The sequence below is a fragment of the Rattus norvegicus genome, chromosome 1 (genome assembly GCF_021556685.1).
Source record: "Rattus norvegicus strain SHRSP/BbbUtx chromosome 1, alternate assembly SHRSP_T2T, whole genome shotgun sequence".
NCBI lineage: Eukaryota > Metazoa > Chordata > Mammalia > Rodentia > Muridae > Rattus > Rattus norvegicus.
In genome coordinates, this window is record NC_141534.1 from 92,842,046 (window position 1) to 92,862,124 (window position 20,079).

Below are 20,079 nucleotides of genomic sequence, written 5' to 3' on the forward strand. Positions count from 1 at the left end.
AATTCGGTAGTGATCCATCTGTTTCAATTTTGTGGAATAGTTTGGATAGTATCGGTATGAGGTCTTCTATGACGGTCTGATAGAATTCTGCACTAAACCCCTCTGGATCTGGGTTCTTTTTGGTTGGGAGACCTTTAATGACAGCTTCCATTTCGTTAGGAATTATGGGGTTGTTTAAATAGTTTATCTGCTCCTGATTTACCTTCAGTACCTGGTATCTGTCTAGGAAATTGTTCATTTCCTGCAGATTTTCCAGTTTTGTTGAATATAGGCTTTTGTAGTAGGATCTGATGATTTTTGAATTTCCTATGATTCTGTAGTTATGTCTCCCTTTTCATTTCTGATTTTGTTAATTTGGACACACTCTCTGTGTCTTCTCATTAGTCTGGCTAAGGTTTTATCTATCTTGTTGATTATCTCAAAGAACCACCTTTTGGTTCTGTTGATTCTTTCTATGGTCCTTTTTTGTTTCTACTTGGTTGATTTCAGCTCTGATTTTGATTATTTCCTGCCTTCTACTCCTGAGTGTATTTGCTTCCTTTTGTTCTATAGCTTTTAGGTGTGCTGTTAAGCTGGTGACATATGCTGTGTCCTGCTTCTTTCTGCAGGCACTCAGAACTATGAGTTTTCCTCTTAGCACAGCTTTCATTGTGTCCCATTAGTTTGGGTATGTTGTACCTTCATTTTCATTAAATTCTAAGAAGTTTTTAATTTTTTTCTTTATTTCTTCCTTGAGCCGGTTATCGTTGAGTAGAGAATTGTTCAACTTCCACCTCTATGTGGGCATTCTTCCCTTATTGCTATTGACCAGCTTTAGGCCGTGGTGGTGACAGGATGCATAAGATTATTTTTATCTTTCTGTATCTGTTGAGGCCTCTTTTTTGACCAGTTATATGGTCAATTTTGCAGAAAGTACCATGAGGTTCTGAGAAGAATGTATATCCTTTTGTTTTAGGATAGAATGTTTTATAAACATCTGTTAAGTCCATTTGGTTCATGACTTCTCTTAGTCTACGTCTCTGTTTAATTCCTGTTTCCATGACCTATCCATTGATGAGAGTGGGGTGTTGAAATCTCCTACTATTGTTGTGTGAGGTGCAATGTGTGTTTTGCGCTTTAGTAAGTTTTCTTTTATGTATGTAGGTGCCCTTGTATTTGGAGCATAGATATTTAGGATTGAGAGTTCATCTTGGTGGATTTTTCCTTTGATGAATATGAAGTGTCCTTCCTTATCTTTTTTGATGACTTTTAGTTGAAAATTCATTTTGTTCGATATTAGAATTGCTACTCCAGCTTGCTTCTTCCGACCATTTGCTTGGACAGTTGTTTTCCAGCCTTTCACTCTGAGGTTGTGTCTGTCTTTGTCTCTGAGGAGTGTTTCCTGTAGGCATAGAGTGCAGGGTCCTCATGGCATATCTAGATTGTTAATCTATCTTTTTATTGGGGAGTTGAGGCCATTGATGTTGAGAGATATTAAGGAATAGTGATTATTGCTTCCTGTTACATTCATATTTGGATGTGAGGTTATGTTTGTGTGCTTTTCTTCTCTTTGTTTTGTTTCCAAGACGATTAGATTCTTGCTATTTGTAGGCTGTAGCTTGCCTCCATATGTTGGGCTTTACCTTTTATTATCCTTTGTAGGGCTGTATTTGTAGAAAGATATTGTGTAAATTTGGTTTTGTCATGGAATATCTTGGTTTCTCCATCTATGTTAATTGAGAGTTTTGCAGGATAGAGTAACTTGGGCTGGCATTTGTGTTCTCTTAGTGTCTGTATGACATCTGTCCAGGATCTTCTGGCTTCATAGTCTCTGGTGAGAAGTCTGGTGTGATTCTGATAGGTCTGCCTTTATATGTTACTTGCCATTTTTCCCTTACTGCTTTTAATATTCTTTCCTTAATTTGTCCATTTGGTGTTTTGACTATTATGTGATGGGAGGAGTTTCTTTTCCCTTCCAATCTATTTGGAGTTCTGTAGGCTTCTTGTATGCCTATGGGCATCTCTTTCTTTAGTTTAGGGAAGTTTTCTTCTATGATTTTGTTGAAGATATTTACTGGTCCTTTGAGCTGGGAGTCTTCACTCTCTTCTATACCTATTATCCTTAGGTTTGATCTTCTCATTGAGTCCTGGATTTCCTGTATGTTTTGGACCACTAGGTTTTTCAGTTTTACATTATCTTAGACAGTTGTGTCGATGATTTCTATGTAATCTTCTGCTCCTGAGCTTCTCTCTTCTATCTCTTGTATTCTGTTTATGATGCTTGTAACTACGGCTCCTTGTCTGTTCCTTTAGTTTTCTATATCCAGGGTTGTTTCCCTGTGTTCTTTCTTGACTGCTTCTATTTGTATTTTTAATTCCTTCAACTGTTTGATTGTGTTTTCCTGGAATTATTTCAGGGATTTTTGTGAATCCTCTCTGTCGGCTTCTACTTGTTTATTTATTTTTTCCCGTGTTTCTCTAAGAGAGTTCTTCATGACTCTCTTGAAGTCGTCCAGCATCATGATCAAATATGATCTTGAAATTAGATCTTGATTTTCTGGTGTGTTTGGATATTCAGTGTTTGCTTTGGTGGGGGAATTGGGCTCAGATGATGCCATGTAGCCTTGGTTTCTGTTGCTTGGGTTCCTGTGCTTGCCTCTCGCTATCAGATTATCACTGTTGTTACTTTGTTCTGCTATTTCTGATAGTGGCTAGACTGTTCTATAAGCCTGTGTGACAGGAGTGCTGTAGACATGTTTTTCTGTTTTCTTTCAGCCAGTTATGGGAACAGTGTGTTCTACTTTCAGTCATGTAGTTTTTCTTGTCTACAGGTCTTCAACTGTTCCTCTGGGCCTGTGTCCTGAGTCCACCTGGCAGGTGGCTTGGAGCAGAAAAGTTGGTCTTACCTGTGGTCCTGAGTCTCAAGTTTGGTGGTGGGGTGTTGCTGATGAGCTGTCCTCGAGGGCAGCAACCAGCAGGACCTGGGCTTCCCTTTCTGGGAGCCCCCATGCACCAGGGTCCCAGATGGCATTTGACAGAGAGAGAGAGAGAGAGAGAGAGAGAGAGAGAGAGAGAGAGAGAGAGAGAGAGGGAGGGAGGGAGGGAGAGGATGCAGCAACCTTTTTGTGATGTTCAGCCAATGCCTTTCTGGATCGTGGACACAACCTTCAAGAAGTGCACTTCAGTGACCTAGGGGGAAGGTCAGAAAACCATGGTGATTTCAGGCACAGACTCTGTACTTTCCTGACCTTGGCACAGTGCCACCATCAACTTGACTGACACCAGGACCTTGCTCCTGCCAGGCTGGGTGATCTGGCACTGAAGTCCAGCTCAGGGTTCCCAGTTGGAGCCATGAGGTGCATTCCATGCAGACACTGATGCAGTCTTCACATTTTGGAGAGGTATATTGCCTTCACCTATTAATAGACAGAAGTACAGAGAGGTTAAGAATGTTTTCTAAGGTCACACAGTGGATTAGAACTACAATGCACACATGATAGCTACTTTCTAAACATGACCATCAAGTCCTTGAAATGTTCCAGATGTGGTAGCACACGTCTGTAGTCCCAGCAGTGGACAGGCCAGAGGAGAACATTATAAATTGAAGGCCAGCCTGGGATATATAGGGAGACCTTGTCTAAGACAAACAGATGAAGAGTCCAACCAATGCATTTAAAATGTTCGATGGTTTGAACCTATTTACTTCAGAAGTTGAGGCAAGTTGACCACAAGTTACAGGCCAGTCTGAGCTGTAAATGGAGACCTACAACAGATAGTTGAGTATGATATCACGAACCTGTAATTCTTACACTTGGGAGTTAGAGGCAGAAGGACCAGGAGTTCAAAGCTAACCTGTGATACAAAGCAACTGAGAAGAAGGATTTATTTTTTCTTAGTTTCATTGCAGGGGAGGTATGACATTTGGGGCTTTGGTCTAGATGTGGGAGCTTGTGGTTGTTTCTCTATATGGCAGATGGAACAAGGAGGAGGAAGAGGATATATGTTTATATGTAGTGGATTTGTGACTCATTAGGTTGACTCCAAGAATCTGCTTCTTTCTTGCAAGCTTTTCCTCTAAGTGTCCTGCCACCCCCCACCCCAATAATATCAGTTAGGGTACAAAGTGTTCAAACATGAACTTCTGAGACAGATTTCACATTCAAATAGAACACATTATGAATAGATTAATGTTATCACTGTAGTGGTGGGCTGGTGAAGAATGTTCAATTCCTTTTAGCAAGATGGAAGGTCAAAGAACTTCCTGTGCTATGAACAAATCAGAAGGATGAAGGGAACCATTTGTCATTAGACACAGTGTTCAGAGACTATCTTTGTTAGGTTCACTATTTCTGTGATAAAACCTCACAGCAGAAAGCAACTTGGGGAAAAGGGTTTATTTTGCTTGCACTTTACAGTTTGTCAAACAAGGAAGTCAGGGCACGAAGACAAGGCAGGACCTGGAGGCAGGAGCTGATGCAGAGGCCATGGAGGGATGCTTCTCACTGACTTGCTCATTAGGGCTTGCTCAGCCTGATTTCTTACAGAACCCAAGACTTTCTTACAGAAGTCCAGGTGTGGAATTTCCCACAGTGGGTGGTGCCCTCCCTCATGCAATCACTAATTAAGAAAATGCTCTTCAGGCTTGCGTGTAGTGTGATCTTATGGATCCATTTTCTCAATTCAAGTTCTCTCCTCTCAAATGACTCTAGCTTGTATCATGTTGACACAAAAGTTAGACCCGGGGCCCCAACTTCTTCTCTGCCAGGTTTCAGCCTCTCTCTCCATTTGACTCCTGAGCCTCACTGCTCCTGAATCTCTTGCCTTTCCTTTCTTTTCCTCCCCATTCTCCCACCTGTGGCTATCATGGGCCAGAGAGTGAAATGGGGACTCTGCAGAAATTGCATCTGTAGACTTTTCAAAGACAGGGACAGGAACCAACAGACGGAGACAAGCACAGGATCATGGGATACTATTCTTGTCAACTCAAACATAATCACATGTACCCAGGACACAAAAAACATACAGAGAAGCCCCAATAATTTAAGATTATACATGTAAATACACCCTAGACATGCAAGAAAAGACCACCCAGTGCATCTAGACTCAGACAAAGAAATTTACATCGGTACGTTTATATCAGAAATGATCTTTCACATAGGAAAAGCATATAGAACACACACACACACACACACACACACACACACACACACACACACACACACACAATCCCATGCTCTAGTAAGTAAACAGAGCTGACAAAACTGAGTTGACAAGTGCACACCCATTTACATAAAACAAGAGGCCTAAGTCCCAGTGCCCTTTTGTCCTGTGTATCTGTTTCGTGGTGTCCTTGCCAACATGTATGGTGTGGGTAAGGGAATGAGGAGTGAATAGCCAAAGCAGGAGGCGTGAACATCTGAAGTTGCATAACTGAGTGTAGGGGCAGATTCAGCATAAAAGATCCTGCTGGAGAGCATGCACTGAAGTCTACCGTGGTTACACCAGGACCATGGAGCCCAGTATCTTGCTCCTCCTTGCTCTCCTTGTGGGCTTCTTGTTACTCTTAGTCAGGGGACACCCAAAGTCCCGTGGCAACTTCCCACCAGGACCTCGTCCCCTTCCCCTCTTGGGGAACCTCCTGCAGTTGGACAGAGGAGGCCTCCTCAATTCCTTCATGCAGGTGAGATATTCACAGGGCCTGGAGCTCCTCTTGGAGTTTCCTGTGTTTCCTCTTGGAGGTCACTCAGCAGGAAGAGCAAGGGACTCCTTCCAGGGTGTAGGTTCAAGTGGGAAGGTTGCTAAGGGGAGGGTAAGATGCTTATTTTGGTGGATGGCAAATCTTGCTATGTTGGAATTGTGTGGGGGCACTGTACTTGGAGGACAAGAGGTGTAGAGGTGTTGAGGTATAAGCGGTAGAATTTCACTCCTTCGGGTTTGTCCATTCCAGAAGAGAAAGAAAACTAGCAGAGGTGTCAACATTCAGGTTTGCTTCTGCAACAAGAGGTGTTCCAGGACAAAGGGAAAGAGAGGCAGGACAGGAGGAGGGATGGGTGGGAATGCTTATTCCAGCAGCTGGCTTGGCTTTTACCTACCAGCTTCTATGTTGGTGTTTCATACATGGAGTTTCATGTTTAATTACCATTTACTAATAATCAGTATTCGTGATCCTACCTGAGATCTGAGCGATCTACCCTTTTGTCTGCCGCTGTGGCTGTGGAGATTATACTCTTGAGCCTTGTATTTGTTACCCCCAGCTTTTAAAAGATTCCCACTCCCCAACATCAATGGCAAATTCAGTTATATTAATTTTTTTTGACACGGGGTCTGTCTGTGTGTTTTTTTTTAATGTTGTCTCCCAACTCATGATTCTCTTCCCTTAGCCCCCGAATGACAAGTGTGTTACTTCACCCTGCCACATGTGTTTTAAACACATGCATCCCATGTGTGAGAAAGTTCGAGCCAACATCCTTTTGATTTATTTTAAGAAATTCACTGACAATTTAATGTACACATATACTGGATCTTGACATCTGTGATCCTTCCTCCTTTCACTCTCTCTGCCTCAGAAACCCTTCATTTGGCCAACATTCTCTTCCTACCTTGATGTCTCTTTTGGTTTTTACCCACTGAGTTTAGTTAGGGTTGTTCAGTGGTGGGTTGATGTGGGGTTTATTTCTTGGAGATCGCTTACTATGAAGACAAAGGATGGATGTTTTCTGAGCTCTAGGTTCAGGTGGGAGGGTTGTTGAATGAAAGGTGAGATGCTGGCAACTTCCTGACCACAGGTGGGGACTATTTGTCATAATATGAACCCAGGGGTGACTATACAAAAAGTAATTGACTCCTTCTCCCAGCCAGGGCCACCACTGCCCACAGACCTCCAGTGAGTAGTGGTAGCATCTACAATGCTGCATCTTTCCCCTGGTTGAGATTCCAGAGCCAGCTAGACTGAAGGGTATAGACAAGGATCTTTATCTGTATCCACATCCATATCATACCCATATCTATGTATGTATTGTGTCGATCCACATCCACATCTCATGAGGCAGGTTAAGCCCTCTCCTTTCATTTGGAGAATTTACTCCAAATACTTGAGAAATAAAGAGAAAACTCTTTAATAATGCACATCTGGTTCTGGCTATCACCCTAGAGAAACTAACCTCAAAGAGAAATTTTTAACAGCTTTTATAAAGTTTGGGAATATATGCACTATCATCTGTAAATTTCCTTTAGGTCCCATTCCCACGTTAGAGTTTGGGCAATTAAAGGTATTTCACAGAGCCATGAATTTCAAGTCTGCCTGGTTCAGATAAATCGGAGACTTACAGCAGAGATATTGTCACCATCACTTTTCCAGTAGACCAGAGCTGTCCCCTTGAGTGGTTGTCACTCAGGGTCTCAGTGACTGTTCTGTGCTTTGCTGTGACATTAGAACTGAGGGTGACACCAGGGCCAAGGCAGCTCCTAGAAGAAAGCATTTGGTTGTATCTGGACTATAGTCTCAGAGATTTAGTTTATCATCATTTTAGCAGGAGCATGACAACAGCATGGCCAGGGTTGGAGTGGTAGCCTAGAACTATATCCTATTCTATAGACCGACAGAGTTACGCTGGGCTTGTTGTTTGGGCCTTTAAAATCTCAAAGCACAACCCCAGGGACATATTTTCTCCAACAAAGCCACACTTCCTGATCCTTCTAGCCTTTTCAAATAGTGTCATTTCCTGGTGACTGGGCATTCAAATATATAAGCGTTAAGTAAGCCATTCTTTTTTTTTTTTTAAAGATTTATTCATTTCCTTCATGTATGTGAGTACACAGTCCCTGTCTTCAGACACACCACAAGAAGGCATCAGATTCTATTACAGGTGGTTGTGAGCCACCAAGTGGCTGCTGGGAATTGAACTCACGACCTCTGGAAGAGCACTCAGTGCTCTTAACCCCTGAGCCACCTCTCCAGTCTTATATAAGCTATTCTTATTCAATCCACCACACCCAGGGTCATTCTGCCTTCCTGGAAGAATTTTGCTCTTCCTTATAAAAGAATCAGGACTTAATGGTGGTTGTTATCAAGTGATTTTTATCCCTTTTGAACTGCCCAGTAGACCAAGTTTTTTTCATATGCAAATTGAGCCTAATTGGCGACAATCTTAACAAATAAATCTAAACAGATACATATTCTCAGCAAACCCAAGCTTCAGTTGTGTATAACGCACAATTTTTTCCCTATAGTTTCTAATAAGTCTGGTTAGTTGGTTACTTATCTATGAGTCACATAAGAGACCACACTTAACCAACCTCTACATTGTACAGTGTAGTGCTTCCTAAGCAATTGCAACATCAGTTCAATTTTATTGAGTTGTTTTATTTTTAATTTTATTGAAGTGTTTTATTACATTTTCCTTTATTATGTCTATAATCTGTTTATTTTTGAGACAAGATTTCATGTTGCCCAGGCTGGCCTCCAGCTCAACAGCAGCCAGAGTTCCTCTTGAATCTCTGAACCTCTTTTATTTACTTCCCCAGCACCCATACACTAGCCCAGCACCCACAATCATACTGAAGCATAGTACAGCTTAGAACATCCAACTAGCTGAGGGACACCTTTCTGTTGTACATTCACCCTGAAATTTTAAGTCCTCAGAAAAGGAAGGGTGTCCAGGTCCAGTCTATTTACCAATTTTATCAAAGTGTTTTTTTTTTTAACAATTTAACAATTTCTGTGCTGGCTAACCCCAGTCCTGGTGCCTTTATGTTTGGCAGTTTCGCGAAAAATATGGAGATGTGTTCACAGTACACCTGGGACCAAGGCCTGTGGTCATGCTATGTGGGACAGACACCATAAAGGAGGCTCTGGTGGGCCAAGCTGAAGATTTCTCTGGTCGGGGAACAATCGCTGTGATTGAGCCAATCTTCAAGGAATATGGTAAGACTCTCAAAGGTTGGGATGATGTAGGATGGAGAATGGGCACAGAGAGAGTTGATTCTGAAAGAGGGGAGAATAAGGGTGGGGGAAGGACTCAGGTTTCTTTGAATTTCCTGTGGGACTGGACCATCCATGCTTCCCCTACTTTGTCAGGTGTGTTCTTTGCCAATGGGGAACGCTGGAAGGCCCTTCGGCGATTCTCTCTGGCTACCATGAGAGACTTTGGGATGGGAAAGAGGAGTGTGGAAGAACGGATTCAGGAGGAAGCCCAATGTTTGGTGGAGGAACTGCGGAAATCCCAGGGTGAGTCTGGGAGAAAGGGCATGAAGGAAGGTGACAGAGACATGAGTGTACAGCCAAAGAAAGAGAAAGAGACATCATTGGTAGAGAAACACAAACACACACACACACACACACATTCACTCACACACATTCACTCGCACACACATTCACACAAACATGCATGTATACTCATAAATACACACAAAAACACACTCACACACTAAAATACACACATACACTCACACACAGAAACACACACATTCACGCACATACACACACTTGCATACACATACACATACTCACTCACACACATACATTCACACACATACCCACACCTATACACAAATACACATGCACATATGCTCACACACATAAACACACACATAAACATGCATACATTCACTCACATACACACACATACACATAACACACACATTCAAACATACACTGTTGAGGGGAGAGAGAAATACACAAAAATAGGGAAAGAGACATGAAGTTCACAGTGTCCAACAATAACTCAGAGAAATAGATTGCGTGATCAGCATGCTGTGTTCTTACATTCAAGGAAACTGATGCCCATGTTAAGATTACATATTAGTCAGGCATGGTGTCACAAGCCTGTTATCCCAGTAGTCAGGGGGCTGAGAAAGAAGGATCAGAAATTCAAAGCCAGTTTGGCTATATCATCAACTCTTGTCTCAAAGAGAAAAAGTTGATGCTGTGGGTGCACACATAACTCTCAGTCTGATCCCCAGCCCCACATATTGGCAGGATGTTACATGCTGATCATCATAGTGTACCTGAGGTGGAGGCAGGAGCTTAGAGATTTGAGGTCATCCTTGACTTTATATGGTGTTCAAGGACATCATGGTTACACAAAACAGTCTCAAAGCATGGTCTATGTCCAATGCATGTGTGGGAAGCAAGGAACTGTGCTTTTCCCTTGTGGCTATGCTGATTTGTGGGGCAGTAAACAAAGGGGCCAGGTGGGCTGTTTTATTGTGTGGTAGGGTTTGGACACATTTTAGAAACCTCCTATCAGGGGCATACTGTCTGTTGTTCGGGTCATGATACTGGTGTTTGTCATCTCTTAAGATTTCTCAGGAGACTGTGAGATGAGATGTCCCTGCAGAAGCTGGAAGGGAGAAGAAGGAATCAGGAGATTAAGAAAAAAGAAAAGAGAAAGCAGAGTGACACAGAGACCAGGAAGCTGAGCTAGAACTAGAGGGACCAAAATAAAAAAAAAGGGAGCAGGAGTCATTGGGGGGTGGGGAGAGGGGGACAGACAGTGGGAGGAAGTAGGTAGGGGGAGGGACAAAGAGAAAAAATGGAAATACTGCAAGTGTTTTAGACAGGAAACTAGATTCAGATAAAAACGTCTGAGGAGCATCAGGGAAAGATCTGCAGAGGTATCAGAAGACAGACCGTTGAAAGTCAGAGAGAGTAGCAACAGTGGCCCAAGATTACTAGGCTGACATCTCATGAGGGCCCATCGTGGAGCCTGGATATCAAAGGCAGCAGACAGCAGGTGCTGATGGTTCTTGAACACCATAGAGTCAAGGATTGGAGAATGAATGGAGGAACACACACAGACGAGAGACTTGTCAATCCACACAGGCAATCCCCAAATCCTCCCCCGAATCATTTCTAACTGTGGGAATTACTTATCATCTTAGGGTCAGCATGGTGATGGGGGTGGTGGTGCAGGATGGAGACTCGTTGTACATGTGGCCGCTCTCAGGTTTTTGGGTCTGAATCCTATTCTCAGGCACTAGTGTACTTTGGTGAAGTTAGCTACCCTCTCTGTATATACAAATTGAAAAGGGCACCTCAGGACCCAGTTCTCAGTGCAAAGGAGAGTTTTTAGCCCCAGAGGGAGAAAGGCAAGGAATAGGAGACAAAGACAGGATACAGAGGAACAGGGAGAAGGGGAAGAGAGCAAAGGAGAGAGGAGAAAGGAGGGCAAGGGAGAGGGGGAAGAATTATTTGTCCTATGGGGACAAAGGACTGCCTCTGGATAGAGGGGACAGATGTGGCACATGAGCCAAATGGTGATATATAAAGGTAAAGGGGGAAACCCCATGTTAGGATGAGATGTTTAATTTTAATTGGGCCTGTTAATTAGGCGAGCCAAAGGGGGCTTTTGATTCCTGGGCTTCAATACTTTGATAGTGGGACATTGGTAGTCAGCCTCAGGGGAAGAGGTGGCCAAATAAGGGAATAGACCTTGGGGACTAGCTTTAGGAATGTAATCTAAAGGTTTTTAGCAAGGAAGAGGGAATGGACAGAAAGGGTGAGGCCTTCCAGGGCTCAAGTGGGCGAGTGTTCCTTCATTAATAGGATTGTATTTTATGTACAGCATTAAATACATTAAAATTAGATAAAATGCTGTATGCAATGCCGAATGCAGGACTGGATGCATCCTATGTGCAGACTTAGCAGCTGCTGCTACTTAAGTAGCGAGTGGAAGAAGCAGCTTTCCAGAGATGGGGCCAAAGCTGAATGTTCTACAATTCTTGATACCATGTCTCTTATCCTGCCTCCTCATCCTCCAGGAGCCCCACTGGATCCCACCTTCCTCTTCCAGTGCATCACAGCCAACATCATCTGCTCCATTGTGTTTGGAGAGCGCTTTGACTACACAGACCGCCAGTTCCTGCGCCTGTTGGAGCTGTTCTACCGGACCTTTTCCCTCCTAAGTTCATTCTCCAGCCAGGTCCGTGGGTGGGAAGAGAAGAGTATCCACAGCAGAGGAACACAAGAGGCTGCTTTGTGGATGCAGGAGGGAGAGTCTGAGGGCTGGAAGAAAGACAAAGACAGCATGGAAAGACAAAGAGGCTGAGACCCGGTGCAGAGGGAGGGATGGGAAGTGAGGAGGAGAGATTTCAATTTAGCAATACAGAGCCATCCAGACAGATATGAAGATAACTATGGCCCACGGGCTGTTGTGCAGCTAAGAGCGTACAGGACTTTCCGATCATGTATTAATCCCTGGGTTCATTAGCATGACATAAGCCAGGTATGGTAATTCATATATGTAATCCCAGTACACAGGTGATCAGAGTTCACAGTCATCTTTGGATAAGTATTAAGTTTGAGGACACTCTGAAAAACATGAGGGTTGATTTAAAAAAAAAACACCAAACCAAACCAAAGTGATGGTTTGGGAAAGAGAAAAAGAGGACAGAGACTACAAGGCAAGAGAGTGCTGGAGAAAGATTTAGAGATCATCTGATAGGATGCTGTGTGTGTATGTGCACCAGGGAGAAAATGAAGGGACAAGAGATGAGCAAGGGAGAGAGGAAGGACTAAGGGAGGGAAGAGGAGAGGATGGAAGGGAGAGAGACAGTTGTTCCTAGGAACACAGCCTGCTTCTTGGGATCTGATAGCTCCAGGTGACCTCCTGGGTTCTTCTTACAGGTGTTTGAGTTCTTCTCTGGGTTCCTGAAATACTTTCCTGGTGCCCACAGACAAATCTCCAAAAACCTCCAGGAAATCCTCGATTACATTGGCCATATTGTGGAGAAGCACAGGGCCACCTTAGACCCCAGCGCTCCACGAGACTTCATCGACACTTACCTTCTGCGCATGGAGAAAGTGAGTCCTGCATGGATGAGAGAGGTGGGTGAGAGAGAAGGATGGGGATGTGTCAGAGAAAAAGAGGGAAGGGCACAGAGGATGATGAGGAGAGGTAGAAAAAGAGTGGAGGAGATGTAGAACATCTGGAAAATAAAAACACAGAGAAACAAGGAGAAAATGACATAGGGAAAAAGAAGGGGATTTGCTGGGGAAGAAACCCAAGGCAAAGGGCAAAAGTAGAAAAGACCACAGAGGAACAGAGCGCCTGGGAGACAGAGCATGTCAAACCACGAAAGAACAAAGTAGAGAGAGAAGACAGAAGCCAAGTTACATTGTCTAAGGCCTAGTAATGTCCAGGGGTACAAACAGAAGGAAAGTGCCCAGAGATATGTGTGCTTCTCATTGCAAAGGTCCAGTCACCCCTGACCCATTCTGCTCTCTCCCACCTGCAACCAGGAGAAGTCGAACCACCACACAGAGTTCCATCATGAGAACCTCATGATCTCCCTGCTCTCTCTCTTCTTTGCTGGCACTGAGACCGGCAGCACCACACTCCGCTATGGTTTCCTGCTCATGCTCAAGTACCCCCATGTCACAGGTATATCATGGGAGGTACTGTTGGGGGAGTCTTCTAGCTCCCTTTTGGATGTAGAAATTTGAGTGGATGAGAGAGACACAGACCACTTACATCTGTACCTCTAGATGTTTTGTTCTACTTGTAAACCAGGACAGTGCTGTGGGTGTGGGTGGTATGAGAATGAACACTCAGCTGACTCATTTTCTGTTGTTTTCTACTTAAAGGTAGATCTTTCCCTTCCTTCCTTCCTTCCCTCCTTCCTTCCCTCCTTCCTCCAATCTTTCCAGTAGTCTATTATTCGTATTTCTATCCATCCACATCTTCACCCATCTACTTATTCTGTTAATTTACCCATCTATTTGTCCACTCGTCAATTAACCTGTCATCTGCCTTTCCCTTCAATCATTCACTCATCTAAGCATCAATCTATCCAAAGACCTATTTACTTACTCATTCTTCTATCTTCCTACTAAACACTCACACTCACATTCACGCACACATGCTTACATGTACCTACACACACACACACACACACACACACACACACACACACCTTGAGTCCATTCAGTCAACTATTTATAAATCAACTGAAAAATTATTTATGTACTCATTGATTCTTTAATCACCTAAGGACACATTTCATTCATTTCTTTAAATAAATCAACTTGTGTTGTTCTTTTGATCAGCATTACTGAACAAACTATTGGCCTTCTGTTCATTCATGCTCTCATCTCTCCTTCTATCAACAGGTTCTATTTCTTAATCCTTTTACTAAATGGCCTTCGAATTCCCCATTTGTTTGTCTAACCATTCTTCCATTCATCCACTAATTGAATCATCTGTTGACTTACAAGTTGAATACACAATCTGGTGCTTACTGTGTTCCTTTCATCCACTTAAGAATCTGTGCACATATTTATTTATCCATTGCTTTTTAAAATATATTCATTTCTACATGCATCTGTTGATGGCTTAATTTCGTAATGTATCTAATTCTCCATTATATTTTTGAGGACATAACTTCAAGTTCTTAATATAAAGTTCAATGTAAAGTTTGTGTGTGTGTGTGTGTGTGTGTGTGGTGTGTGTGTGGTCAACTCATTGCCAAGGTGAGAATTTCTCCTGCTTTTCTCCCTGCCTACTCTTGCTTCATTAAGATTGCTCTAAAGTCTCCCTGTGTAGTACCCTTTGTTGTCTGAAATGAGGTTGAACTCATGGAGGAGAGATTTAATACAGTTTTAAACATGGGCACGAAGAAACAGGCACTTAAGAACAGCACAGTTGTTTCTATGCTGGAAAGCTCTCAGTTTCTCAGCAGGGTCTCCTAACTGTACCCTTTTCCTGTGTTGTTGGCTGATACACTACAACATCATTGCTACAAAGCCAGTAAAATGGGTCTACTCTTCCCCTTTTCTACGCAGAGAAAGTCCAAAAGGAGATTGATCAGGTGATTGGCTCTCACAGGCCACCATCCCTTGATGATCGTACCAAAATGCCATACACTGATGCAGTCATCCACGAGATTCAGAGATTTGCAGATCTTGCCCCAATTGGTTTACCACACAGAGTCACCAAAGACACCATGTTCCGAGGGTACCTGCTCCCCAAGGTGAGGCCACCTGTGATTCCTCATTGTTACTCCATTCATGAGCATCCTCCACTCTCCTAATCACCAACCTCATCCTGTCTGTGGTTTTCCAGGACTGTGTTTCTTAGGGACTGACTGTTTATCATATGGGAGTCAGGGTATGTTAACATCTTTATCTTATAACTTCTCCCAGAACACTGAGGTGTATCCCATCCTGAGTTCAGCTCTCCATGACCCACAGTACTTTGACCATCCAGACACCTTCAATCCTGAGCACTTCCTGGATGCCGATGGGACACTGAAAAAGAGTGAAGCTTTTATGCCCTTCTCCACAGGTGAGACAGACCTGTGATTCCTTTCCCAGACACTAGAGGGCAGGTCCTCCCTCTGGGACACCAACACCAATAGGTCCCTGTTAGTATACTGAGTCTATCTCAGTTAAACAATCCCATTCAATCTGGCTACAGCCTCATGAGGGGAGTCTTAACTAATGGAGCATCCTGGTCAGGACTTTTGGGAATTGTTTAAGGCAATGCTAAGAAATTTAACACAGCAGCCGGTGGGGGTAAGATGATATTCATGCCAAAGTGACCCCCTGGAAAAAATCACATCATGTGTCAGATTTGATATAATGGAGGTTTAATTGGGAAATAAAAGAGGAGTGAGAACTTAGGGAAGGGGGGCAGAGCAGGACAGAAAGAAGGACAGAAAGAGAAGCTGGCCAGGAACATGGTAGGGCAGGAACATGGTAGGGGATGGAGAGAGAGGAGGAGGAGGAGGAGGAGGAGGAGGAGGAGGAGAGAGAGAGAGAGAGAGAGAGAGAGAGAGAGAGAGAGAGAGAGAGAGAGAGAGAGAGAGAGAGAGAGAGAGAAAGTGATAAAGGAGCAGATAGAATAGAAGTAGAGATGGGGGAGGGGATGTGTGGAAGAGAGCTGTACTTTTTATATGCTGTTGCTGTTGCATCTGGCTTGCGCCTGGCAGGTAATGGTGACAGACAATGTTGAAAGGTCCCTGGGAGAAGTCCAGTGGAATTATCTGTAAACCAACATTTCTCCATTCTTGTTTAAATAAAAATGAGGCACTAGGAAGGGGTAGAGGTTGAGCAAGAGTGTGATCAGCCAGTTCTTTAAACTACGTTGTGCTAACTTTGGGGGTGATGGTCTGTCTTTGGGGACCCTAAGAAAATTGGGATGCTGGACGAGTCCTGGGAAAGTTGGATGCTCACTGCTTTCCAGGGTCTCTGGAACCATCTGCGGCTAGGAGAGCACAGGCCCAGTCGAAGAGCCTGTGAAGGTGGACAGGAGCACCTGTGGGTAGCTCCTCTGGAGCTGTGCTGGGTGAGATTCCGAGTAAACATCTGGACTCGAGGGAGAAAATAAAGTTAAGGATGTTAGGGGGAAAGCTGTTTTCTTAGGTTTACCTTTAAAACCCCTAGGTCTATGGTCTTGGTAGTTGGGGAGGGGGAGTCCCAAAATCCTCTGGAACAGGCAACGGGTGGGAAAGTGAGGCTGTTGATGGGGATACTTATTCAGATGGAGTCCATTTGATCGGTGAGAAGTGAACCTGGCCGAGTATATTTACTGAAGAGTCTTTTTAAGTTTACAAAAGAGATGCAATTTAGAAATGTTACTTTTAGTCTGTTTCGAAGTTCATGTTGCAGATGAAGGTAGTAGATACCATAATGTGTCTTAGTAAACAATATTTGTGAAAATTATGAGCATTCTTTAATGTGAACTCAGGGAAGACAGAAGCCTTTCATGGAGCAGAAAGGGCAAGAAGGACTTTTCCTTTCTAGCTGAAGACTGGATGAAAAAATAAATTTAAATTTAGCAGAATGAGAAACATCTTTGTCTATAGTTCAAAGACAGCTGAAGCAAGCTTAACAGCTTGAATTTGTGAGTATGATAGTGAATCGTGTAGTGGTATGTTTTACCAATGTTAGGCTAATAATTTATCAGAACTCCATTGGTGAGTGTTAGAACTCTGAGCTTTTGAAGTCCTAATATTAACAGCGGCACAGTGAGGGGAAGAAATCTGAAGAATTTGTTGTTGGTGGATGGGGTAACAAGTGATCTGTGAGCCATAAAGTGTAGTTGTTGCAGGTGGCATTGTGTTGGACGTAGGGTCCTAGTGTGTGAGTTAGGCCCATGAGAAGCACAAGCACCAGGAGAGCTTCCCAAGTCTTTTGGCACCAACATTATGAAATATAACTCAGTGGCATGCAGGGTTAAGGGGTACCTGTCAGGCCCATGCCAAAGTGTCCCCCAAGAGAAATCACACTGTGAGACAGAGCTGGTGTAAGGGAGGCGTATTTCTCCAGGTTTATAAGGGGGACCTGGAGAAGCGGTGAAGCCAGAGAAGTGGGCAAAGTGGAAGATAGAAACAGAAGCCAACCAGGAACTCGTGGGGACAGAGAGAAAGTGGGGGGTGGGTAGAGTAGAGGGGAATGGAGAGAAGGAGTCTGGGGTAGGGAGCAGACCTTTTTATATTCTGCCGCTGCTGCACCTTGTTCTCATCTCTCAGTAAATTGTGGCAGATGATAATGATGCCAGCTATTGCTAGGTCCCTGGGAAGAAACTTGGGGAATTGTCTCTAAGCCAACACTCAAATTCATTTTCTCAAGAAACAACAGCAAGAACAACCCACATGAGCTGGGTGGGGTCTCAAGGCTAGGGAGGCATTTATCGGTGAGCACTGGGGAGATGGCATGTGCCTTGATACACTTGTCCCTGTTTGCATATTCTAGCTTGTTACATTGTAAAAGAAATAAAAATCAGGAGCACTTATTTGAGAAATGAAAACCATCCATAATGGTTAACATCCTGATCCAGAGCAAGTTCAGAGTTACAGCACCCTTCAGTGTCAGCAGGCAGTGTCTATAGACATAAGAGGAGCTGGGTGTGTACACACAGCTTGATTGGTGCCAGCTCCATTTCTGCCTTACTTGGCCATGCAGGAGGAGTTGGCAGCCCAGGATTGGTCAAATTCAAGAGTGACTGAGACTTGCTCTTCTTTGGAAGGGTATAATCTCAAGTTACTGTGTAGTCCAGTTGACTATTGTGCCTGGTTATTTTATTACATACAGAAGCTGTCTTCAGCCTAATTCAGTTAGTTTAATGGACTCTATAGGATATAAGCATGGAAACTTTGTATTCAGGTTTATTTCTTTATTTAATCTTTTTTCCTTCCTTTCTTTTTTAAATCTATTAACTGTACATTCCAGATTGCTGTTCCTCTCTTTTGTTTCCCCTTCCCACAGTGGTACCCCATTCTCTCCCCTCCCTCCATTTCTTCTCTGAGAGGGTGGAGAACCCCTGTGGGTATCCCCCAACCCTGGCACATCAAGTCCCTGCAGGGTTAGGCTCATCCTCTCTTACTGAGTCCAGAGAAGGCAGCCCAAAGAGAGGCAACAGCTTGTGGGATAGCCCCTGTTTCAGGTGTTCAGGACCCACATGAAAACTGAGCTGCAAATGTACAGAGATGGGCGTGGGGATGGGGGATAGGTTAACTTGTCTCTGCTCTTTGGTTGGACCCCCAAGGGTCCAGGTTAGTTGCCTCTGTTGTTGTTCTAGTAGAATTCTTATCCCTTCAGAGCACTCAGCTCTTACCCAGTTCCCTCCCTTTCTCTGCCTCCTCTGACTATTCCCCCTTCTAAGTGAGATTCAAACATCCTTTCTCGGACATTCCTTCTTGTTTAGCTTTGGATCTTTGGATCTTTGGGGTGTATCTTTGGTATCCTCCAGTACTTTTTGATTAATCAGTGAGTTTAATTCGCTTTTAAGTCTGGTTACCTCACTCACATGGTATTTTTTAGTTCCATTTTCCTGCAAAATTCTCTTAACATTCCTACTGGAATTATAGGTTAATGGTTAAACTCCCTGTTATTTATTGCAGTGGGCAGGGATGTCTAAATGGGTTTAGGGATTTGACAGTCCAAAGGCTATACACTGGACGAGTGCTGACATGATCACTCTCTGTGTCCACAGGAAAGCGCATTTGTCTTGGCGAAGGCATTGCCCGAAATGAATTGTTCCTCTTCTTCACCACCATCCTCCAGAACTTCTCTGTGTCAAGCCATTTGGCTCCCAAGGACATTGACCTCACGCCCAAGGAGAGTGGCATTGCAAAAATACCTCCAACATACCAGATCTGCTTCTCAGCTCGGTGATCGGGCTGAGGCAGCCAGGTGCCCCAGTTCTGTTGGGAATGGCCTCATGTTTCTGCCTCTGGGGGACCTGCTGAAAACCAGGCTCAAGGCCACTGCTCACATCTTCCTATTGCAGTTCTCCAAAGTCCCAAGGCTTGTTCTTATTCCTGTGAATGGCACTGAAGAAGTCAATCGACTGTCTTATTTTGACATGTGAACAGAGATTTCATGAGTACACATCTCATGCTGAGTCACTTCCCTCTTCCTCCTAATAGCCCACGTCCCCACTTATCAGCCCTCCATGGTCTGTGATCTGTGCTAATGGACTCTGTATATGGTCTCAGTGCTATGTCTACAGACTTACATAGTATGTATGGTTCAGGTAAACAGAATCACAGAGTGTGTGAGCTTCGGTGTGTTGTGCCTTTACTTCACATAATATTATCTAGGTTCCTGTGTTCTACAGGCCACAGTCACACACATTCATGGGTTTTTCCTCATGCTCTTTCTTAACATACTCTTCTTCTGTCTTCTGTGTAGGCAGCCAATGGGCCTTGAGTTGCATGTTTCTGAACATTCACCTCAGGTTTCCCTATGTTTCTCCTTAAATCTCTGAAGAACCACACCAATGCTTGCATTAGCAAGGGTTCTTTAAAGGAACAGGGGTGACAGAACCAATCAATCAGTCAGTCAGTCAGTCAGTCTAGACCGGCTGTACTTCTGTCTCCCCCCTCTCACCTATGTGTATTGTTTATATGTATCTATTGCTTATGTATCTATCCATGTGTATTTATGTATATGTGCATGTGTGTATGTATTATGTATGTAGTGTGTATGTTTGCATGTATGTACGTATGTATCAATCATCCATGTCTCTATGGGATTTATTAGACTGGCTAAGAGGGTGTGACCACCAGGTTGTACAACAATGGTTGTCCCATAATGGAAAAGCTGAGAACTGGATAGTTGTCCATCCATGAGGTTGTTAGCTTTCTTCTGTGCCA

General features: G+C 43.6%; 1 protein-coding gene across 2 annotated transcripts; it reads left to right on the top strand.

Moving 5' to 3' along the window:
- Positions 1 to 5,461: 5,461 nt before the first annotated feature.
- On the top strand, positions 5,462 to 19,482 carry Cyp2b2 (cytochrome P450, family 2, subfamily b, polypeptide 2). Of its 2 annotated transcripts, none has more exons than XM_087568969.1 (9): positions 5,462 to 5,659; positions 8,740 to 8,902; positions 9,056 to 9,205; positions 11,740 to 11,900; positions 12,605 to 12,781; positions 13,220 to 13,361; positions 14,762 to 14,949; positions 15,122 to 15,263; positions 18,915 to 19,482. In XM_087568969.1, the coding sequence occupies exons 1-9, from the start codon at positions 5,489 to 5,491 to the stop codon at positions 19,094 to 19,096; spliced, it is 1,476 nt and encodes a 491-aa protein (XP_087425095.1). In that variant the 5' UTR covers positions 5,462 to 5,488; the 3' UTR covers positions 19,097 to 19,482. The 2 variants fall into 2 exon arrangements, with proteins under 2 accessions (XP_087425095.1, NP_001185605.1); NM_001198676.1 differs by having other exon boundaries at positions 5,489 to 5,659; positions 12,605 to 12,805; positions 18,915 to 19,481.
- The last annotated feature ends 597 nt before the right edge of the window (positions 19,483 to 20,079 follow it).